This window comes from Hyperolius riggenbachi, chromosome 4 (genome assembly GCF_040937935.1).
Source record: "Hyperolius riggenbachi isolate aHypRig1 chromosome 4, aHypRig1.pri, whole genome shotgun sequence".
NCBI classification, from domain to species: Eukaryota; Metazoa; Chordata; class Amphibia; order Anura; family Hyperoliidae; genus Hyperolius; species Hyperolius riggenbachi.
This window is the reverse complement of record NC_090649.1, coordinates 153714731-153740023: the sequence shown is the minus strand read 5'-3', so window position 1 is coordinate 153740023 and position 25293 is coordinate 153714731. Positions and strand designations below refer to the sequence as shown.

Below are 25293 nucleotides of genomic sequence, written 5' to 3'. Positions count from 1 at the left end.
AAAAGCCTTATTTTTGAAAAACGTAACCATGTGACCATGGCCTCTTATTTTCCTGGTTAACGGACTGCTACGTCAGCTCTTGCACTCTGGTAGTCCTTGACACTTCCATTCCTGGTAACCACTGGAAGCTTGTAATTGAGTGCGGACACAGCATATAGTCAAATAAGTTACCTAGATCCCATAACTGTTACTCAAGAAGTAAGTTAACACAAGTAATTAAACTGAGATTTTTCTTATTTTCGTTATTCCTAAAGATCTGCTTTAAACGTAGTCACAACGTCACCTTTTAAGAATGTGCACAAACAGTATGGCTTGGTTTTTTTATGTGTTTATTTTGAATAAATTTGAGTGTTACATTAAGGGGTCACGTGGGGGAGTCGCATGCAGCTTTACTGCTTGCAATATCACACCAGATGTGACAGCCCATGAAACAATGTGCTGGTTTGCATTTAGTGCGGTTTCCACATGCAGGAAAATAAGTGCTACCTCCACTACATTCCCCCACACCGCATGCATTTCCCCTTCATAATCCATTGTCTACTGCATAGGTTGTAACGCAGATGAACATGCGGTGCGCAGGAAAATGTCTATGATTCCTGCACATTGTGTTACCCTTGCCTCTGTGTATATTGAAAATACATATATAGAATATAACAAAACTTTGTTAAAGCTAATTATGGCATATTCAAAATCTCAATTTGAAATTGATTGGATATACTCATTCTTTATGTGCATACTAATAGTACAATTTTCAGCAAAGAATTGCCCGATAGCAAAAGATAGCTGTAGATTTATAAGGAAATTGTAGCGCTTTGAATGATACTGTGAGGAGTTTTCCATGAAAATTGCTATCAAACAGGAATGATTTGCATCTCATTGACCATCTCTAATAACCACAAGGGCAGAATTAACCCCCTCCCGACCGCCTAACGCAGATCGGCGGCAGGTAGGTGGCCTAACGCCAGTTGATGTCAAGTCCTGGGGGCGGATATTAGCAGGGAACACGTGCATGCATGCGCAACCGTTCCCTGCCGAGTCGCGGAGCTCTGTGATCAGCCTGCCAGCCGCGATCGTGGCTAGCAAGCTGTTAGTAATTGAAAGGGGGGGGGGGGGACACCCTTTGTCTACATTTGTACAGGGCTGCGATCTAGCGCAGCGCTGTACAGGGGACACTCGGCTGTCCTTCAGAGCGGCTCGCATTGAAAGCCCTCTCATAGGCTGATGCCATGCCCGATCGTATCCGCTCTACTGCGCAGGCACAAAGGACTCGTATCCGCACAGTAGAGCGGATATGATCGGGCTCGGCTATTTCTGCCTTAGCCTGAACGAAGAGCCGCTACTGCGCCTGCACTGGATTGCGGTAGGTAAATATTTACCTCGCCGCTGTTCGGGGGACGCAGCGCTGGATTCCTAGGATGGAGGAAGCCTCGTTAGGATCCAGAGGCTTCCCCCTCCTGAAGTAAATATCCCCCAGAGGGTTTTGTTTTTTTTTGTTACAAGTTTCCTTTAAGGTTTTTCTTCTAATCTTTTGCAAAGAGATTTAAGTGGGCCCTTTATTTAAGACTATACTGAGCCTGTGAGCAATCTCTATCCATATACTGAGATGAGTGGGCCTTGTTGTTTGGTTTTGGTCATTGTAGCGACTTCATGTTCTGTAACAATGGCCGTATGACTCGTGGCACAAGTGGTGCTGTTAATGTGGTTTTTCTTGTAATGTTTTTGGCATGGCTTTATACATTATTCTTCCCAAGGAAAAAAAAAAACTAGTAGAGTTTCTGCATATTTGTGAGGAATGTAAAACCACAAGATGATATAAAGGAAGGCAATGAGAAAATACAGCAATCACTGTGCAAAGAGACTAAAAATAGTTGCAAATCAAGCTAAACAAATGCTTGGGTATGCTATGTAACTGGCCCAGCATTTAAACAAACCTATCCATTGAAAGTGTGTGGTGTTGGGATGAGGTACTCAGAATGAAGTTCTCAGCTTGTTAAGGTGGCCACATACAATTTGCCGAATTATTGTTTTCTGGTGGTTCTGATGATTTGGGATTACTAATGGACAAAAATATGCTTACCAATTAGATTGACGGGATTGATCCAAAAATCTGATCGAATTCATTAATCTGATTGTGGTTATAAGATATATATTTTTTTTTCTATTCGTGATCACAAATGTTCATTTCAGAACTGAAAAGCTGTAAAACACGGTACAGCTTGTGGACCATGCATTCTTGGGCTAGAAGTCATTTTTGGGGAAATCTATAGATTTACAATAAAAAATGGTGAGGTAATTCTTCATAATATGAAATGCTTGTAGCGATGACATTTCCAAACTTTGGTGACTCCTAATGAAATGACGGCACTACACAAACTTCAAGGCATTTTGTTACGTAATTCTGAGGATACAAAAACCAGTATTTTACTTACATTTGCTAAATAATGTTCTGTTTGAACAATACTTACATTTTCTCCTACAGAGTAGTTGGCTCATACTTTTTGGCCTTGATTTCTTGGTTTTGGAGAGGTTTCTCCATGCCTGCCTTACAAGCCAATTCTTTGAGTTTCCTGTGAAGGTGCCTCATTCTTTTAGTGTGTGGAATAATTTTGTTCTAGAACGAGTGCCTTGTGGCAAACCACTTTATCTCCATAAACTGCCCAAACGGGATTGTAGTCTGCTTTTCTCAAGTCTTTACTGTTTTTCTTGAGATGTTGATCTATGTTTATTCAGCAGACAGTCTACGTACTGAAAGTTAATAACACAAAGTTGTGGCTGTTGTAAATGTGTTTCACCTGGATGTGGATGAAGAGTGCACAATGGTCTTTCAGCTTCATAGCTCGACCACAAATCTAACTTGGTGACAGCACCATTAACAACTGTTACATAATGCCAGGAGTATGTCCGCATATCCAACTATTTAACATACGGGTACTCCTATTCACTTATTTTGCCTATTTCATCTCTTGATTCGCCTTTTCCTGTTTCATCCTTTTCTGCAAAGCATGTCTATACTGAACCTATGTACAATTCTGATTTATTTTCTGTGGTGCTCATTTCAGCGGCTAACTTTAGCTGCACATAAACAACGCACTGTGTAGCTGGGAGGTATTGGTTTTCATGTAGGCAGCAGGGAATGCTTAGGCAGTCTTGAATGTTGTACTGTAATTGAAGCTGAGAACATCACTTGCTTTTCTGCTCTGTAGCACCATGTTCTCAGATGAGATTGCAGCTTTTGTATTGATATATATTAGGAGAGACTTGAAAGTCTTTAGCACCCTCTTTGCAGGTTGTTTGTTCCATCAGAGTTGTCTCTTGAAACAAGATCTGGCTGTGCCTTTGCAACACTTCACACACCACAGTTGAATAATTGTTGTTTTTTTTGATGATTAATCTGTCAGCTATGATTTACGGTTTTTACTAGTCAAGTGATGACTTTCATGTTTTTCAAGGGACAACTTGAGTTGGAGCTGAAGAATGCAGCTGAAGTATTATGTGTCGTGGGGAAAATGGAAGTAGTGCACACATTATGCAATCTGTATGAACAGTAATGCATGAGTAATTCTGTGTAGTGATGCAAGGATATCACTGGGTGTGAAGATCTTTATGTGTTGCTGTTCTCATTTGTAGCGTGTGAATATTTAACTTGATCTCAAGCAGATTGTCCTCTCCTATAAAGTGGGGCATATATCCTGTGCCAGAAACACAACAGGAAGTTAGAAAAATCTCACCTAGGAAAAGGGAAAGCTTGCTTCTGACAGTTGTTATTAAGGGCTTATTTCTACTAGGGGCCAGTGTCCGGGTGCAATGTGGCGTTCTGTTGTGACACGGAGGTAGATGTCCAAAATACAGTAGGGAGTACAGCCAGAAACTTCTAAAGGATCCTCCTGGTGACCAGCGGTGGTCTTGAGGGGGATGTTGAAAGCCTCTGGATCTATCAGAGGTTTCCAACATCCTCCTCGAGATCACTGCTGGACACCAGGACTCTCTGCATTATTACAACAACAACAAATAACATTTGTAAAGCGCTTTTCTCCTGTAGGACTCAAAGCGCATAAGCATGGTTTAGACCAATAATTGGTTGATTGGTAAATCATGGTAAAGAGGAAGAATTTTAGAAGTCCAGAAATGCCAGGCTAAACATGTGGCTTTTCAGTCTGGATTTGAATAACTACAGGGAAGGGGCTGTCTTTACTGGGTATGGTAGGAAGTTCCAAAGAGTATGGGCAGCATGACAGAAAGCTCTGTTTCCAAAGGTTTTGAGGTGCACTCTGGGAGTGACCAAGTTTATGGAACCTGCTGATCTGAGGCTGTGAGAGGTGTGGTGCAGCTTCAGCAAGTCATTCATGTATCCAGGGCCCAAATTGTGCAGTGATTTGAATGTCAGCAGTGCACTTTTGAAGAGTATTCTCCATTTTACTGGTAGACAGTGCACCTGTTTGCTTTAATGGTCTGTTCACTCCAGGAAAGGATGGATTATGGGTTTAAGCCCAGTTTGTTTTTAAAATGTAAGGAATAGCACTTGTTCATGCCATTTCCCATTCTCACATCATTTACACCCCTTGTGCTCGATATATAGACAATGCATATGCCTTATTCATTCCTATGAAGGTTTTTGGATCACTCAACAATTAATAGTACTGACCTTATCATTAATGGTGCTGCTTATTGTTTGTTTTTAACACACAGCTATGTTTCTTCCTCACACTTTAGAAAGGTGTGTATCTTGACATTTTACTTTATCTCTCTGCAGAACAGAATGCAAGCATAGACATGAAGTTAATGAAAAAGGAAGGATTTTACCCTTTTCATGAAATTTAGGAAAAAGTTAAACTTTTTATGTGCGAGTGATGCTTCTGTTCCATTCCTATTCCTAGCCTTGGTTGTTATACATGTCAAGGCTTTATTGCAGGAAGATGACAATAAATAACCATTGCTTCACGTGACAGAACTGTAGAAAGTGTTATTGGGTTGAAATCTGACATCACTCGCTGTGCAGAGGCAGTTGTGAATAGAGGAGTTGCCTTTGAAGCATACCGATCCTCTCAGCAGAGGCCTCTGTGCACGTGTCTGCCTGGCCTTGTGTTTCTCCATACACAATGACTTATTATGTAAAAGATCATGCATGCCACAGCTTGGGATATTGTAGAGGTGATGTACAGGTTTTTAACCGAAAAGGAAGAACTTTTTAATTGGTGTTTAATGTTTCAATGACTAATGCATCTTTTGTGCATTTAGTAGACAGAACAATGTTCAGATGCTGCTTATTCTAGTCAGTTGGTTGCTCTCCTCTTCTCCTTTAAAGGATCAAACCTATACAGTTCAAGTTATTAGATTTAGGTTTATTTCATCGGATGGTGCTTTGCTGAATGAGCCTAATGTTTGCTTCGCATTACACTGGGGAAGTGCTGTGGATGGTCCAAGTGGATCTTGTGTAGGATCTGATAATTTAGGCTGTTCTCACTGCTTTTGGTTCTGTCACAATTAACATGTCTGAACGGATCTTATACCGGATGTATGATCCATCCACATATCTGTTGTGTTCCGTTCCAGGAAACAGTATGTTTTGCTTTCTAGTGTGAACTTAGCCTGAGTGTATTTTACCACCAAGAGCTACTTTCTGCCCACTGGATTAAGTTATACTGCAAATATTGAAACTGCTGCTGCCATCCATTTCATAGAATAGAATATTTCAGTGTTTTTGCAGGCTAAAGGTGGCCACTAATGGTACAATTTGCCAAACAATTGTTTACGAACGATTCTTTGCATAAACAATCCGAAATAATCATTTGGGACCACTAATGGACAAAAATCTGCTTATCAATCCAGATTGACAGGATTGATCTGAAAATGGGATAAATTTCATTAATCTGATTGGATTGGTAATATTTTTAAAATCTGCATGCTTGATTAGGGTCTATGGCTAAAAGTATTAGAGGCAGGGGATCAGCAGGACAGCCAGGTAACCGATATTTTTTAATGGCTCATTTCCACTGGAAGCCGCGGAAATGTAGCCGCAGCCCGAATTGCTAAGTGCTGTAGTGGTTTGCCTGCACGCTGCAGAAATCTGCAGCATATCATCCAGATTTGCACCAAAGTGTTATCTGGATGGAAAGCTACCAGAAAAATAAGCCAGGCCCTAAAAGAAAATAAATATAGCAGCCTCCATTTCCATCTCAGTTCAAGTGGAAAAGAGCCTCTAAACTTCTGGATTTGGTTGCAGGATCATTCAGCTTTAGGCTAACATGTGTTGGTTCCTCCGTTATAGAGGGAGTCACATGTTTAAAGGGATCCAAGCAGCTCTTGGCTTCAAATAGCTGCAAGGGCTGCCATTGTTCAGAAGCTCAACCCCTGCTGTTTTACAACTAGCATTGTCCAGGCTAGGTGTGAAATTATTCAACTGTAACTGATGTTTTCTGTTTAAAGTACAATGGGGGTTTGTTTGTGGTCAATTAAGTCTAATGAGGTGATTTCTTATCTGTGTCCCACAATCTCCTGCTCAGTGACCTCAGGTCCTTTACGGACGGACAAAGTGGCTATTTTAACCCTTAGATGTAAAAAAATGAGGTGAAATTAAAGTTTTGTTTTTTTTTTAATAATAAACCACATTTTTAGAATGCAATTTTAATTTGCTATAGAGCTGCCCTGGGTGTTAAAAATGATGCTCGGTTCACTTTAACACCCACTCAATCTGGAGCCATTTCCAGAGCTGTTCTTGTTCATCATTATACCCCTTTAGATAACTGTAAGTTCTTTCATTTCCACTGTGGGATTACTTGGAACACAGCACAGACTATGTTCAGTCAGTGGGCCTATCAGCATACATGCGTGTGTGCAAGACAGATTTCTTCACATACAATGTTACGGCTTCCACAGAGCATTATATGCCAGTTGTCTAGTAGAATTCAGTGCCACTGATTCCTGTCTACATGGAGGATGCTAATTCGTTGCACACATGTTAAGCAATAAATAATTGATTTATACTATTGCTTCTCTGTACGTGTTGCAGATGGTTCATTTTTGTCCTTAGTCCTTAAGCATAATTGATGGACAGTTATAGACCACCCCCCCCCCCCTCCCTTCCTTATTTCACCATCCTTATTGAGTGGTTTAAAAATAATGCATCTGTCACACATGCTGGCGAACATGCGTTTTGATGCTAGTGAGTGCGTCATGTTCCCCCGGCTGGCAGTGTTCCAGAAGGAAAGTGCTTTGAATCAGTCCTGTGAGAATCCAGGGGGAAGCTTTGGCCGGTACACTCCCTGTTTGCCTCCTGCCTTACTTTGTGCGTAACCTTATCCCAAGAGCACTTCAGCACTATTCAAAGTCAAACCTACGAAAGGACTCTCTTGTGATATGCTTGCGCTAAACAGAGTTTGTAATGTGAAGTGTTCAAATAACTTCCTCAGCCATTATTCATGGATATTTATTCTCTGTTGTGTTATTGATCCTACACAGAGCATCATGTGTTTGATTCACACTAGAGCTTGGAGAAGCCAAGCCTCACATTACTGAATTTGCTTTTCTTTTCCTGTTTCATCTGGTTGGAAAAGTTAATGAAATGTAGCCTGTAGAAAAGAATATATACACTAGCTGGTAGACTGATCCATGCTTAAGCCTACCTTTGGTCTAAAAAAATTGGTCAAAATAGGTGAACCACCTAAAGGTTGACATCCCCCATGTGGGTCCCTCCTGCATAATGTGAATTAGAGTGTCCTAATGGATCAAAATAGGTGACCTACCGAAAGGCTGACGCTTCCCCCCCCCCCCCCCCATGTGTGTCCTTAGCCCCCAAACAAAATGTGCATTGGAGCGTTCCAGTGGATGCAGAGCCCGCTATACAGCATGCTGATGAATGCATAGCTACCTCTACTCACTCCAGCTTGCATCTTTGCTTCTCCTCGGCAGCTTCTGGACTGACCACTTGCATTCCAGGCTCACTGTCATGTGACTGAAGTGAGCCTGAAGATATAGCGTCCGTTCATCAAAGATGCAAGCTGGAACAAGAAAAGGTAGCTATGTATTAACCTCCTTAGCGGTAATCCCGAGTCAGGCTTGGGACGGAAATCTACAGCTCAGAGCAGTAAACCCGAGCTGGAGGTGTGTAATGTGCAGGGCTGCTGCAGGTCTAATCTAGCGGTAGGATTTTTAAGGTCTAAAAACATGTGAAACCCTAAAGTCCAGAAATAATCATAACGCCAGGCAGGTTAATCAGCACATTACAACATGCCCTCCAATTTGCATCAAGAATAAAGTCCGCTTATCCACAATGATTAATGGTAAGTTAATTGTTCATAATTCTGAAGACACAAAAAGTGATCATGTGTTATCTGAGTTTAAAGTGCTTGTAAATGTATTGAGTAAATGACGTAACCCTAATCCTCATCTGCATACTTCCACACTTTAGGGGCCCATACACTCAGCTGATTTTCTGGCCGACCGATCGATCCCGATCGATTGCAAATTGTTTGGCCAATCGACCGATCGATGGCCGATTTCGATCGATTTCGATGGATTTCCATCGAACTGGCAGGGTGGAAAATTTAGGTCGATCTGATGAGATTGCTTATCAGTTTGCATTGGCCTTAATGGAAATCTGATGGCAAAAAAATGCCATCAGATCGAATTTCAATAGATTTCAAACTGAAATCTATTGGAATTCTATCCTGGTAAAAAATGTTCTAAAAACGCATCAGATAGATCATCAGATGCATTTCTTATCTATCTGCTGCCTATCTGACGAGTGTATGGGCACCTTTTAAAGTTCCCCCTTACCTTTGTATTTAAGGCAAAGTAGCGATTATGTGACTGCTGCCCAGTTTGGTATTCTCTGCCGTTTTTGCAACAGTCTGAGCAACAGTCCTAGCCTTGTAATAAGAACTGCTTTACTATATTGGGATGTAGCACCTATTGTTTATGGTCTGCAAAGGAGAGAAATGACAATCCTGGATCTTCTACTTTATCGTGGCTTCATTTTTAAATGAAGGTTGGAGTGGGAATGTGCAGGGGTTGGTGTGAAGGCCATGTCATTTATGCTATTCCCAGAGTTGTGCTTTAACAGGTTTAGCACCTTGTGACTTCAATATTATGAAATAAAGGTTTGCAATCAGTCTTCAATTAATTTTGTATAGTACAAGTTATTATTATAACTTCTATATTATGCCAGCTCTGTGCTGGGGACGGATGAGTTACATAAATTGGGAGGAGATGAACTATCTAGTAAACTTGTATCTTTCTTGGCACTTGCACAATGATTGTGTATTGTGCAAGCTGCCCATATTTGCATATGAGAAAAACCTATTCAAAATGTAATATCCTATTGGAAATAGACCCTTATTAAAATTGTTACATTGTTGGGTGAATATGCCAGAAATGTGTGTCAGCGGGTGCTTGAGATAAACCTACATATATCAGGTTGTATGTGGCAAGCAATGCCTTTTATAGCATGAGAGCTTACCTGCATAATCACACTCTGTTCATAGTATTCAAAATTAGTTGGCCCTCATACTCAGGACTGTGGAGTCGGAGTCGAGGAGTCGGAGCAGTTTTGGGTACCTGGAGTTGGTGGTTTTATAAAACTGAGGAGTCGGATGATTTTTGTACCTACTCCACAGCCCTGCTCATACTACATGGAAGTGGTAAAACTGGCTAATGAGACCTGGATGTATGTACGCACCTGAAGTCAGCCTTTATGAGTTTCTTCATGAGTTTCTTTCCAAAGCAAATTAAAGGCACACCATGTGATTGAAGAAAAAAAGTGAAAAACTACCCAACTCTTAGAGTTCCATAAACAGATAATTTAGACTCCGGGGGCCTTATGCAATTAACCTTTTCTCCTGAGTTTTCTCCTAGGAGATAATTTTTCATCTTCTATTTAGATTAACTTTTCAGCACGTTGCAATGGAAAAAGTACCACAAAGTAGGTGAAAAAGTACTATCGAAATTATTTTGAATATTTTTTTGCTTATTGGTAATTTAAAAGGCATTTTATTGACAAATTTGAAAATATCAACCAGGAGAAAACTCAGGTGAAAAAGTGAATTGCATATGGCCCCTGGTGTCATTTGGTAATACTAAAGGGAAGGTCCGAGGTGATTGTAAATCAAAAATCTACTAACCTGGGGCTTCCTCTAGCCCACGGCAGCCATCCTGTGCCCTCGCCGCAGCTCCGGTGGCTCCTGGTCCCCTCTGGTGCAAATGCCGACCTCACCAGGTTGGCATCTACCTGCGCTCCAGTATACGGCTCACAGAGTCGCACTGATGTCATCTGGACTATACTGTGCAGACGCAGTAGTTCTGCGCCAGTACAGTCCAGATGTCGTCAGTGCGACTCCGTAAACCGCATGCTGGAGCGCAGTAGGCATCTTGCACCAGAGGGGACTCCGGACTACCGGCGGGGAGCGGAGCTGCGGTGATGGCACAGGACGGCTGCAAGGGACTGGAGGCAGCACCAGGTAAGTAGATTTTTTTTTTTAATCACCTCAGGCCTTCCCTTTTAAGTAAGAGCAGAGTCCTAGGCAGAATTTTTCCATATACTCACATTTACCCATCATGGAATTCTAACTGAACATAATTATGACTTTGGTTTTTTGGTTTTGTTTGCTAAACACTTGAGAAGCTGAACGTCTGCACATGGATTTTGGTGGCATTTTAACAGCTTTTGTATGAAGTAATCTGAATAAATTTCTCCACCATGAAAAACTAGTTCTTTCAATGCTTAGATAAGCTGTATGCGCTTCTTTTTGCCAGAAATACCTGCCCCAAGGAGTGTGGTGCGCCTGTGAACGTGTGAGCCAAAGCTGTTCTTGAATGTTACTTATGGTAGTCTGGCCATATTAGCTTTTATAGGGATATGCAATACTTGCCTTACACATGAGGTCCTGTTTTCAGACATTTTGGCATTGCCCCCATTTTTTTTCCAAGTGATTGGAAAACAGGGACATGAAATATATTGGATCACGGAAAGCCTCAGTGTTGATGATAAATGCTGTGTTTTGCGTAGTCTTTTGAGACCGCTAAGTAATTTGAATCGCTCAGGATGTACTTTTCCTTTGCATATTTTGATCTCTGTGCAAATATTTTTCAGATGTGGGTACAGCCTGCACCAGTGATATGCAGGAACACTCAGAGCTGGGGATTGCACCATCTGTAATGTTAATTTATGATTGGTGGGTACAACCTGGGCATGGCAACTATCATGTCAGGACTATGCCAGCAGCACAGAGATAAAATCAGAATCATAACCGTGGCCTTGTTGATTTCTGGTCTTGATGCTCATCCAAGTATGGCTGAGCATATTTTTACTGCTGTACACATTAAATAATGCAGTGTAATATTTGGCATAGGAACAGCCATTTATGTAATAATGCATAGTGACAATGATTCATCATGTAGTTAAGGAAAATACTATGAGCGTTCCTCCTTTACATTTATGCCTGCTGACATCGGAAGTTAAGGGAGAACACATAAATGGGCATGGCTTAAAGGGGAACTCTGGCATCACACTGAAACCAGTTCCAGGTGTTGCTACACTGATGTATTAAAGAGTTGCTAAGGAAATTTAACGTGCAGATCCAAATACGATTTTTCTTTTTTAAGAAAGTAACCATTTTCTGTCCTAATTGCTGGAAGAAGCAGAAATCTGAGGGGTGTGATTTAGAAGGGAAACGTGAAAAATTAGAATATCTTGCAGAAGTTAATTTATGTCAGTAATTCTGGACTAGACTGAGAGGCCATTTAAAGGCTCAGGAACCCTTTGCAGGTGTTTTGGATGAATTAGCTGATTAGAGTCGGACACTTTGAGCCTAGAATATGCAACATTTTCACAATCACGTTTTCTAATTTTCTGAGATTTTGGGGTTCTCATAAACTGTAAGTCATAATCATCAAACATTATAACAAATACAGCATTGAAATATCTTGCTTTGCATGTAATAAGTCTATTTTGTGTATTAATTTCAACTTTTAAGTTGAATTACTGAAATTAATGAACTTTTGCAGAATATTCAAATTTTTAAGTTTCACCTGTTGGACTGGTTCAGATGGACGCTTGGGGGTGGTTGTTTTTGGCGGGTGGCAGCGTAAGTGATGCTTGAAAGGGATCAACTGCCGCTTCCATTCCTATGAATGAGATCGGTTGTTTTTAACCTCCTGAGCGGTATGGACGAGCTCAGCTCGTCCATCACCGCCGGAGGCTGCCGCTCAGGCCCTGCTGGGCCGATTTTTATCAAATAAAGTGCAGCACACGCAGCCGGCACTTTGCCAGCCGCGTGTGCTGCCTGATCGCCGCCGCTCTGCGGCGATTCGCCGCGAGCAGCGGCGAAAGAGGGCCCCCCTAGCCGCCTGAGCCCTGCGCAGCCGGAGCAAAAAGTTCCGGCCAGCGCTAAGGGCTGGATCGGAGGCGGCTGACGTCAGGACGTCGGCTGACGTCCATGACGTCACTCCGCTCGTCGCCATGGCGACGATCTAAGCAAAACAAGGAAGGCCGCTGATTGCGGCCTTCCTTGTTTATTATGGGCGCCGGAGGCGATCGGAAGAACGCCTCCGGAGCGCCCTCTAGTGGGCTTTCATGCAGCCAACTTTCAGTTGGCTGCATGAAATAGTTTTTTTTTAATTAAAAAAAAACCCTCCCGCAGCCTCCCTGGCGATCTCAATAGAACGCCGGGGAGGTTAATGACCAGCTTTTCCCATCATTTACATAAATGCCACAGTAGATCCCATCATCCTGGATGCTGATCAGCCAAGTTCAACAAAGGGACATAGTGGTTCTGTGCCCCTTTGTGTGGGTGAAAGTGCGATGACCACAGCACAGCCAAAGGTTGTTGAATGCTTTTCTGCTCCGTAGCAGAAAAGTATTTGGCTTTGGCTAAATGAGCCGCTGCTGCCTGTAGGCTAGTCGTCTGTACAGCCTCAGCACCGAACAGTCCGCTGCCCAGGGAACCAAGTCCCAATCCATGCCAGGCCACCGCCCTTGTACGTGTATGTGAGATTTAACTTTTTGTTGCTGTTGGAATGCTAATGTACATTCTACATTTTTATGCCCGGTGATGTACTTTTAAAGGGAACCTAAACCGAGAAGGATGTGGATTTTTCCTTTTAAAATAATACCATTGCCTGACTCTCCTGCTGATCCTGTGCCTCTAATACTTTCAGCCACAGCCCCTCAACAAGCATGCAGATCAGGTGCTCTGACTGAAGTCAGACTGGATTAGCTGCATGCTTGTTTCAGGTGTGAGATCCAGATACTACTGCAGCAAATTGATCAGCAGGAGAGTCAGGCAACTGGTATTGTTTAAAAGGAAACATCCATATCCCTCTCTGTTTAGGTTCCCTTTAAAGTGAAATTCCACTCTTACTTAAAATTTACTATAAACTTGCTATAAACCTACATCAGTGCCTCAGAAATATTTTTGCAGTTTATTGTTATAAAAAGTTTCCATTTCAATTTGCACCTGGCTGTGATATTCCAAAAAACTGACAATAAGCCTTGCCTTACATTTCTAGTGCACTCTGTCTTTCATTAGTTTTCAGCGCCGACAAGCTAGCTACAGTTTCCCTTTCTGTGTAAGTAATTAGCTGCACAGACCAGGAACAATTGTTGCTGCTTTTCTACAACTGCACCAATTGGGTGACTTGGAGAAGCAACTACTGATTCATTAGCCAGCAGATACCACTTGTAAATGTTTTAGGTCAATAAAATTTGGCATGAAAAAATTGAAGGTTACTTCTAGTCAGTTGGTTTCTAAAAATTCCTCAAAGTCCGCTTGGTTTGAAAAAACTAAAGGGGACCATACACTGATTGATTTTTCCCACTGGATTCCCTGCAGATTCATTTCATCTGCTGGAAACCGATTCACCAAATTGCCAGATCAATAGGAATTTGATGGATTTGAAAGTATCGTACATGACTGAAAATCTAGGTCGATCAGAGGGCGTGGCAGGAACGGTGGTAGATCGACAGCCCATAGCATTGCACTGTATCGAACATTGCAACACTGCAGTTCCATCCGTTTTTTTTTTTCCCAACAGATTCCATGTTGAAATCTATTAACCTCCTTGCTGGTCTAAAAAATCCGGCAAGGAGGCAGCGCTGCACTTTTTTAAATTTATTTATTTTTAAATCATGTAGCGAGCCCAGGGCTCGCTACATGATAGCCGCTGAGCGGCGGCATCCCCTCACCCACTCCGATCGCCTTCGGCGATCAGAGTATGCAGGAAATCCCGTTGAGAACGGGATTTTCTGCAGGGCTTCCCCGGGATGACGTCATGGACGTCGGGACGTCACAGGGAATCCCGAACCGCCCCTCAGCGCTGCCTGGCACTGATTGGCCAGGCTGCGCAGGGGGCGGGGGGGCGGCTCGGTGCGGCGGGTAGCGACGAATCGGCGGCGATCACGTACTACACGCAGCTAGCAAAGTGCTAGCTGCGTGTAGGAAAAAAAATTATGCAAATCGGCCCAGCGGGGCCTGAGAAATCCTCCTGCGCAGGTTACCCCGAGCTGAGCTCGGGATAACCGGCCAGGAGGTTAAAAACAAATGTGCAGTGTGTGGTAGGAGTCGATTCCTTTCAGAAAGGAATCAGTCGTTTTGGAACATTGGGTGAAAATCTATATGTGTATAGCCAGCTTAAATCCTGTATTATATGTATAAAGTTAAATTCTCACCTTAACCTTCAAGCAGGAGGATTAGCCACACTATGCCAGTGAAAAAAACACATAAGTAGATAAATACTTGATCTATTTACATAACACATGTATTGTACTGTCCACATTTTGATTTCAGTGAATTTCATATAGTAAATGAAAGAGAATTCTGTTCCTGGTGGGGGCCATGTCTTTTGCCCACAGTTTGAGGCTAAATACTGATGTCATTTCTTCCCTTAACTTTATTTTCTTTTCTCCTCCATTCGCTGAGCCACCTCAGCCTTGCTTGTAAACACAAGTGAGCAGAGGATCATGTTTCAGCTAGGCAGGGAAATAAAGGGAAGAGGAGGCATATATTATAGATAAAAATAACCCCCAGCATGCAACTGTTTGGCAATGGCTATTAAAGGGCCAGTGCTCCTAAGGTGTGTAATAACTCCAAACCATAACAGCAGAAAAAGTTTTGAATGCAGGATTAGCATCTTTATCACTTAATACACTCAGACCAGTTGCTGTTGAAATTTGATTTTTATGGTGACAAAAAAAAAAATATGTAGGTAGCCATTTAAAAATCTGCGACTCCCATGTCTCTGTAAGTGTAATGATTGGACTAGTGTTGACAAATAATATGGCTGCATCATATATTGAGTATTTATTTGTAGAACAAAACATAAACATAAAAGTTAGAAAACATCACTATGTGACCATGTAAAAACTGTAAAATACAAATTTACATAAAACTGTCTGGTTTTATCAATTGATTGGAGTTGCTGAATGATTGTAAAGATGAAGAAGTAGCATGCAGAGATCACAAGTGAATGTTCAGTTGGCCACTGTGCCATTTTTGTTTTGTGTTTGTTTTGTGTTGTTTATGCTGCATCCTTCAGCCAAACATTGCTGTAAGGGTTTATCCCTGGTATTTCTTGGCTTGGAGGATGCTGCATGCTACGAAGCTTTGGTGCTGAGGCATCACTTCTATATATAGAAGATGTATCCCTCTGCCTTTAGACCTGAAAGGTGGCTTTCATTGAACAGAGGAAGATGTGTGTTCCAAGCTTTGTAGCAGTTGTTGCTACTTTAGGAGAGTCTGTATTGGTAACTGTTTGATGGGTTGTATAAACTAGGCTTTCATGGCTGTGAGGGGACTATCTCCTTTTCACTAGGAGCTTGGTTGACAGATTTTATTCTGACAAAAAAAGTTAAATCTAAACAAGAGCCTATGAAGAGCTGTGAAAATTCCTTTGGATACTGGGTTTCCAATCATTTTTTTCCCACTTTGATCTCTGTGATGCTTTATGCATTTCCACTTCCTTAAAGAGACACTATAAAACCAAAAACGTCCCTTTGGGGGTACTTACCTCGGGAGGGAGAAGCCTCCGGATCCTAAAGAGGCTTCCCCTGTCCTCCTCTGTCCCACGAGGGTCTCGCGGCAGCCCTCCGAAACAGCGGCCCGACAGCCTGAACAATATTTACCTTTCCAGGCTCCAGCGGGGGTGCTGTTGCGGCTCTTCTGATGGAGATAGGTGGAAATAGCCGATCTCCGTCGGGTCCGCTCTACTGCGCAGGAGACTTGCTATTTCCGCCTATCTCCGTGGGAAGGAGCGGATCCTGCGCTGAAGCCAAAAGATAAATATTTACGTCGCCGCCGCGTGGGATCGATAAGGATGGGGGAAGCCTCAATAGGATCCGGAGGCTTCCCCTACCCGAGGTGAGTACCCTCTAGGGGAGTTTTTTTCGTTACAGATTTTCTTTAAGTTACCAAGCCCAGCAAGCTTATCGTGAACCAGAACTCCAGGAGTGTGTAAGGGGCTGAAAGAGACCAAAAAGCCTCCTTACTAAAATGCTATACAAAACAGACGTTTGCCTTCTTAAGACAGAAGCCTTTTGCTTTAAGAAGGCAAACTTCTGTTTTGCACTTCCTTCTGAAAATAGTTATTCCGTGTGAAAATAAATGATAAAATGTTGAGACCTGGTTCTCAAATTGCTAGTGGTTGATCGCTTTTTGAATTCAGCCAATTAGTGGTAATCAATGTACCATGTTGCTTTACTCTATCGTTATCCTATTTCCACAAAAATGTGATGGGGAATCCAGTAAGACTGCTGTCACCACTAGGTTTGTACCACTTCATGTACTATAACACCACGTGTCTGCTGATCCCCTGAGACTCTTATCCTCGGCCACTTGATAGATGTTTACCACCGATCCAGATCACTCTTTCAATTGAAAAATTGTCCATTGTTAATTACAAGTTTGGTAGCTAGATGTGTTGGGGTTAGTAGATCGCTAGCACATTTAATCAAAGTAATCAAGTCTGGCAACTTAATGGTGGCCGTACACGATACAATAAAAACGTTTGATTATCCCGTTTTTTCGATCTAAACGATCGAATGAAAGTTGAAAATATTTTTTTTTCTTATCAAGAAATTCGAACGATTATCCCGTTTTTTTGAGAAAAATCTGATCGGACATGCTGGAAAAATTTTTATATTTGAGCTAACGGAATAATCGAACTAAATTATCTAATCGAAAAAAAATGAAAAATTGTACCATGTATGGCCACCATAAGAGTTCCGCTCCATTAGAACCATCCTTACTTCTTTTACAAGCTGAGCGAAGGCATAACCACAGTGAAATATGGAGACTGCCATTGGCTGACCTTTAACACCATTTTTCTGTCTCTAAACCGTGTAGAAAGTCTCTTTTTTGGGAGAATTAGAAATGTCTACCTTCAGACTTTCATATATCTAAGGGTACAGGATTCCATTAAAATCTTTTCTTTGAGAAGCAAGAAGGTTTAAAAGAATTCATTAATGTGTGCAAGCATACATGCTTCTTGTATTACACTCAGCTGACACTTGTCTACAGTTGTTGGAAACAGGACCAAAGAGAAGCAAATGCGTTGTGTTTAATTCCCCTGTAGGTCTCAGTGATGGCTCGTATAGAGTAAGAGCTCACTCCCATCTAGGGCATTTTTGGCCTTTTTTCAAGCGCAGGCGATTTTCAAAATCGCCTACAAAACACTTGTGCAATGATTCTCTATGAGAAGGTTCATATCTGCGCGTTTCGTCCGCTTTCCCTGTACCATTTTTGGGGTGAATTTGCTCTAATGGAAGGTATAAGAAAAGCGCTAAACGCGCACAAAATCGCTTTATGCTGCGATTGTGTTCGCATTTTTAAGAATAAATACATTGTTTTTATTCTTTTCCAGGTCAAAGAGTTCAATTCCTGACTGACGTCAGGAAGTGACAAAATAGAATCGCTCTGCGCTTACAAAATCGTAGCAGGCAGTGGAGCGCCGGGAGGGGGAAAAAATGCTAAAAAAAAAATCGAAAATCGATGCCGTCAGCAATTTTGACTTTAGATGTGAGCAAAACCTAATTGCTGCTTTGCCAAATCCCCACCTACTATACAGGATCACTTTGTATGTGACAACACAGAGACCTACTTACATACTGTATCCACACTGGGCCTGTTGCACCACCTCTTGGAAAACGCTGATCTGACGTGATTAATCTCTGCTTGGTTGTAGGTGCTTCTTATCCTTTAGTGTAGCCAGTTATAAGTTATTAGTTGTATCCTGCTTCCTGGGAGTACCGTAATTATAAACATCATAAAATGAGCTATTTTTCCAAATTGGTAAATAGATACACAGATTTGTTTAGCATTGCCAGTGTTAATGAAGCCATTTTAGACTTTCCCCTTTTCCCTTTTTTTCCCCTGGAAAGCCTTTTCTAGGGTTTTATTGTCTGATAGGCTGACTAAAATTCTAATTGTGCACATTTGACAGTCTGCCGTTCTGCAAGCCTTTGAGTGCAGTAATGGCTAAATTATTAGGCAATGCCCAGAACAAGTCTTCCACATATGGAAACGTAAGTTTAATGATCACTTTTCCAAGACTTCTAAAGATGGTTAGATGAAACCAGACATGACGTCTTTTCTCGGCCTCATTAGTTCTTTCTCTGAATTACGGACATAGCTGCAAAACAGATTTTATGTGCGAGTGTACGGATTTGGTTAGTTGTGGAAACCTCTAACTACAGACCTAGGCATTGCTTTGTTTTAAGGTTACCTGTGTTCTATTGCTGATGAAATGCGAGACTCCATTACTGCTATGTGTAGTTCACAAGAACTCTATATGACCCTTTTCCATTTAATCTCAAATATAGTTATGTTTTAAGAATTAATAAAACATACCTTAGACAAGACGGATTCAAAGCACCAGAGCTGCAGCCACTAGGGACTACAGTAGACAGTAGCAGTGTTAGGGAGTCTTGCCCAAGATGTCCTACTAAATGGGAACTGGCTTACTGAACAGGAAGAGATGATATTCAAACCCTGGTCTCCTGTGTCACAGGCAGAGCCCTTAACCAGTGCAACATCCAGCCAGTAGATATATATTCCCTAAGAACTGCCAAGATGTTTGTAGAGGGCTAAATAGAAACAAAAAATCCTCACCTACTTAAGAAAGCTATCAAAAGGAAGACTATAAGATTTTCCCATCCTGAAGTTACGCATTACGGGAGTAATTTGTTGCTCATATGAAGTTAAAAAATACACCTACCCCGGTCCGAGGGCTATCAACACTGGCTGTATGTTAGAACTTTTTCTAATTGCATATCAGGTTCACAAACCCGCTGTGTTTCTAATCACGACCAGCTTTTTTTAAATGCGATTTCCCATGCATTGTGGCATGAGTCTTTTGCGTGATTGTATTTATGTAAGGCGTGATTGTGATTTGTGGTGGATGAGGGCAGGGCTACAAGCCGCATAGGTGGATAGCAAGAAAATCTTATAGTACGACGCTTGCTACGGGTTTTTCAACATAAACGCCAATGTAGGAAAACTGCAACAAGCAGTGTGATTGCGTCTGTAAAAATTGCATCCCGCCCAATCGCTGCTGTGGGAGGATAATCATTGTGCCCCTGTGATTTCCCTAGTGCTGGGAAATTGCATTCAGTGTGATTTTCATATTACAGCGTGGGCAGTCGAAAAGGGCTCTTAGGGTGTTGCACTGTGTTTTTAAAATTGCATGCATTCGCGTTTTTTAATTGCAAGGTATTTTGAAAAATCATGAAAATCGTGATGACCTGTACACAGTGGTGCAATGTGATTTATTTTCATGAAGGCTTTGCGATTAAAATTGTATGTGGTTTTAAATCGCAGTGCAAAACCGATAGTATGTACAGGCCCTTAACGTGAAAGGCATTGTAAGGATATCCTAAAACTGCAAAAATTGTTACGCTGTTGTAATCGTAGAGCAGTTTGTCATTTCTCAGCAGAATGCTTACAGTTATCCCTGGTTTTGTGATAAAACTGAAGGGGGAAAAAAAGGTTCAGTCTCCTTAAAGCACCTCAGAGCATATGTTAAACATACACCGCTGCAAAAAATGTACCCCGTCGCAGCCTTCAGTTACATGTTCTACTTGCCAGGAAGGATTGAGTAATCGAGCAAAAATGTGCAGCCCCAACCACAAAGCTGTATTATCGGGGACTCCAGCTAATGCTGGCGGTAAGTAGGAAATAGATTAAACACAGGTTTTCCCTGTTCTGAAGCTGCCAGCAGTGATGTCAGTGACATTAAATGATCCTACGCTGAGCTCACTGTAGCCCGAGATCCCCTGCTCTGAGCCGCTTGTGTTGAGCGCTGTTATATAGGTTGTTAAGGAAATACTGACTGTTGATGAGAAACAATGGCGAGTCCAGACTGTGAGCTAAGCAAGGTTTTTAGCTTTCCCAGTCTCTTCATCTATTGTTGCTGAAGCCTGTGACAAAGCTGTAATGAAGCGTTTAAGCATTACTTCAGTAAATTCCAGGCAGTGCAAGATGCAGAGGTTGCGCTGCTGTTACTCAAGGCTGAGCAGCCGTCACTTAGGGACGCAAAGTCATTCATACTATTTTACACAACTGCGATATGCAGACACATTGCCATGTCTTCATTTTATCACCTCTGCTTGTTTTGTTTTAGCCTGGAGAATAAAATCGATTTTTTTTAACCCACATGCAAATGTTTATTACAGATTATTGCAATTTTGGGAATTTTTTTTATTTTTATAATTCAATTTTGAGGGCCTGTTTATCCTGCATATGTTTCGATCTGCTTTTCAGAAAATGCTACGTTAGCTGATCGTTAAGGTGCTGGTGTGGCACTTTGCTAGTATGATGCCATTCTCTGCCATCTTGGCAAGTGCGCTGCCTGCTACATTATTTTGTTTTCGATGGTGTTTCTGCCCCAGTCAATACAATTGAGACTTTGAGAAATTGCATAGGAAACGCACAGGAATGTTTTTTCTTGCACGCTTTGTGTTGTAGGGTGCTTACATTTTTTTGGGGGGGTGCATTTTTCATCTTTCTTTTGTTTCTTTTATTGGTCATTTGCTACTACCAAATCAAAGTGAGGGAAACGCCCCCTCAGGTTATGAGAGGATAATCTAATTGGGGTGGGGAAATTGAAGAGTAGAGTGATGAGACATGGGGGAAGCGGGGTATATCTTGCATGTGGAGGTAGTGAGGTGAATAGCTCACTGGGGTAGGGTGAGAGTAATATCTTGCCGGGGCATAAAACAAACATCAGCAACTTTTGGGGTAGACATTAATAATATAGTAATAACATTTTTCACAATTTCTGTCCTTCCTCCTTTTTATATACAGGGGTTTACATAGTTTTACTTTTAACTGACTGGCAGAAGCTGTTGTGGCATATGCAGCGTATGCTTACTGTTGATTTTGTGTTGATTTGATATGCTTACTGTTGATGTGGGAACTTTATACATTTGTTATCAAATAGTTTTGTGTGGAGAAACTACAGTATATCTTTGGCCCAAAATTATTGTGCAGCTTTGGAGTAGACTTTTGCGTGCAATATTAATTTGTGTACATTTAAAGTGGACCTGATCTCTTTCACAGGACAGCAGGAAAACTAAGAGAAATCCACCCTGTATGTATTTTGAGAGTTTAGTCTTTTTTTGTGTGCCTAATTTGATCCATCAGCTGTGTCAGCTGGCTGCCATGGTAGAGAGCTAATTGGAAAACACAGGATGTTAACAATATGTCTGCTTCCATGAAAGCAGGAAGGAACATACTGCAGATGTATTGCAGGATTTGTATCAGCTGAAAAGAAATGTTTTTCTTTAAAAGGTTATTATGCTGTTGCTTATCTTTTAGAGCAGATATTAAGTTCTGAGTTCAGGTCTGCATTATGTATGCTTGCATATCTAACTGTATCTTTTTGTTTTCTTTCTAGAATAAACAACCTCCACAACCTCAGCAAATCACCCTTTCAATCTCAAGGGATTATGGACTCTGAGTAGCCTTCACACATTACAACTAGGACCTCACATCCTCCTCTTCAATAGATGGTACGCTGCATCCACTTCACTTTGTTTACTATACACGCGAACCTCAGGAGTCAGCTGACTGAACTGCACCTTCCCTGTTGTGCCAAGCAAATAGCACTGTGACGACAGAGACAGTCTGCTCTACTTCATCGTTGGAGTCCCCCTCATTGACCTGGTACTCCCAGCACCACCCTGTGGTGCGCAAGGACTTGCTTAACCCGCACATCGTTCACAACTCTTTAAGTTGCTGCTGAAATTTACAAGAAAAAAAAAAACTGTATTTCAAATCATTGGTGTAAATTATTAAGTTTCGGAAAAAAAACTGTTAATGGTTGGTGAGAATTAAATATTTAACATAGGTTTTTGATTTATACATGTACTTTTATTATTATTTTTTCCCCTCCTGCTGGAGCCCATTTTTTTATGTGAGACTTTGAGGTATTCTGTTGTAAACAGACTTTGGGTAATTGCTAAATAAGGCTAATAAAATTTTAAGGGTAGGGTACTGTTCTTTCTAAGGTAAGAAGAAAATGGGGTCCTAGATTACTAGGGCTTCTTATTTTCAGTCTTATTTAATAAAATGGTTGTAATATGAAGGTAAAGAATAAGAATACTTCAGTTATGCACTTCTGGCAGTGTTGTGCTTTAACTCCTCCTGTACCAGATAGGTCTGCAGTGATCACTAAAAGGGTTGTCCACCTGGGGGCCCTGTTACACACAATACAGGTTTGGAAAACAAAATGACCGACCTTTTTCATTGCACAGGTTAAAGAAAAAATAATATGAAATCAAGTCTTCCGATGTATATAGTATATTAAAAAAATTAAAAAAAAAAGTTTTAAAAAATGAAAAAAATTAAAAAAGACAAAAGTGGAACTTGGCTGAACTCTTAAAAATGAAAACTCCCTGGAATGAGCAATGTGGTTGTAAATTCTGGAAAATCTTTCTATATGTAATAAACTAGATACTGTTTAATTTCTCTCTTTCTGACAAGTGTTGTAATTTACCATTATTTCACCTAATGTTGATGGGAAATATATTCTGGGAATGCGTTTTGGTGTTAGCTGGAGTGATAAGAGCATGAAATTCATACTACTGTGTGAGGGGGACTTTACAATCCTACAGAAATGCAAAATAATGATAATAAATAAAACTGTAGGATTAGTGCTGACTAGTTGACCACTGCTCTGCATACTGGCTCTAGATTTTGGTGGAGAGGCGTCTTTGTCACGGTCTTGGGCAAGAATCTCCATGAGCATATTTGACCCACAGCATTTGTGGTGATCCTGCCAGGTTAAATCATTAATGACCAACCCTTATGGCTGGGCTACTGTTGTCCCTTCTGCAGAGCAGCTCCTGCTGTCCTTTCCCCCTTATCTCACCATGGAAGGAAGGGCAGCATGCCTGTAAAGGTGATCATTCCCCTAATTGAGGTGTAAAGTGACCATTAACCATTGTTTTGTGTGGCAGTTACTGTACACATCTTTACAGACAGCCCATCCCCGCCTTCATTAGGCAGTGGCGTGTGCAGCCTTTTTCCTCTCCCAGGCACAATTCTTGGTTATCTGCTGGAATTGCAGCTTTCCTACTTGCAGCCTGACTTCACATAAACTAACATTAGGTGATACTTGTGTTGTCTGGCATTAGTGAATGGGAGCTACTATAAGAAGAGTGCTAGCCACGATGGAGTGCATAGGTGCACAATGGAGATGCAGTGTTAGCCACAATGAAGATTGTCACCTGGGAGGAAGAGAAGGCTGCACATACAGTTACCTATGAAAATTGGTGATAGAAGCCAGTAAGAGATGCAAAGCAGTTCTGAACTACTCAGTAGAACTGTTCATACCGAGTAACTAGGATAACCTAGCTACCCGCAATCGAAATTGGCCAGCGCTGTCCGTGAGGGGAGGATAACTTACCCATGCCGCCACCTGGATCCAATGTGCTCCACTTGCATTCCAAGTCACTCCCACACTTCCTCTGTCCAGGTTGCAAGAAGAAGCAGAGAAGTGGCGTGGAGCGCATCAGATCCAGGTGGTGGCATGGGTAAAGTTAACACCCTCTTCCACGGGCAGCGCTTTTTAAATGTCTCTGAATATTTTTTTTAATCTTTTAGTCTGTGGCACACCATAAGGCACAGGCAGTGTCTATAACATGAAGTCCCTCATCCACAGATTTTGATCTGCATTTACTCATTTCTGAACATCTAGGTTTAGGACTTATCATACCCACTTGGACCTTCACATGACACCAATCGAGCATAGTGACTGGTTGCATGGATATCGAGCAGTCATGCTGAGACAGAGTGCCCTACTGCAAAACAACAATTCTATCAATTTGCTTCAGTTAAGTGTAAATATGCCTTCAAATGACAATAGAACATGTTTTCGGTTTTGACATTTTAAAGGGGAACTGAAGTAAAAGGTACAGTATACGGAGGCTGCCATATTTATTTCCTTTTAATCAATATCAGTTGCCTGGCAGCCCTGCTGGTCTATTTCTCTGCAGTAGTAACTGAATAACGCCAAAAACAAGCATGCAGCTAGTCTTGTCAGATCTGACTTTAAAGTCTGAAACACCTGATCTGCTGCATGCTTGTTCAGGGGCTATGGCTAATAGTATTAGAGGCAGAGGATCAGCAGGGCTGCCAGGCAACTGGTATTGCTTAAAAGGAAATAAACATGGCAGCCTCCATATACCTCTATCTTCAGTTCCCCTTTAAAGCTTGGCCATGACTAAACAGATAACGCAGTAGTGTATGTGTACATAAGACACCAGCCGTTCACCTCGTACAGCTGGCATCAGAAACCTCTTTATTCGCCAAGCATGACAGGTGCCACACCCCGAATTATTTGTGGTACACACAGCAATAAACAGTGCAAATAAAAACATATGACATAGCGTGACACAGTGCAATTATTTATTTATTTTATTATTTATTGTATTTATAAAGCGCTAACATATTGCGCAGCGCTGGGCATTAGTTTAGGTTGCAGACAATATTTAGGGGTGACATACAGCAAAATGACAATACAGGAATACAAGAAAGACCAGATCATGCAGCACAGTATGAGTACAAGGTAATGCTTAGTCACTGGATGGGAGCATGGAGATTAGGCAAGTTAGGTTCACTCAGATGCATAGCATGGGTTCACAGTAATGGAGGTGCATGATCAGGTAGGACACAAAAGGAGGAGGACCATGCCTAAAGGTTTACAATCTAGAGGGAGAATTGGCGGTATGATTTGTGCGGCGGCGGGGGGGGGGGTGTCACCTTTTTTTTTTTTTTTTTAACCTTTTTTTTTTTTTTTTTTACCTTT

General features: G+C 41.6%; 1 protein-coding gene across 1 annotated transcript in view; it reads left to right on the top strand.

The window, feature by feature from the left end:
• Positions 1-22952, top strand: part of IRS1 (insulin receptor substrate 1) — a 54979-nt gene extending 32027 nt beyond the window's left edge. The window contains exon 2 of the mRNA XM_068280794.1: positions 21880-22952. Within this exon, the coding sequence (XP_068136895.1) occupies positions 21880-21884 (5 nt within the window). The 3' untranslated portion in view covers positions 21885-22952. The remainder of the gene's footprint in view (positions 1-21879) is intronic.
• The last annotated feature ends 2341 nt before the right edge of the window (positions 22953-25293 follow it).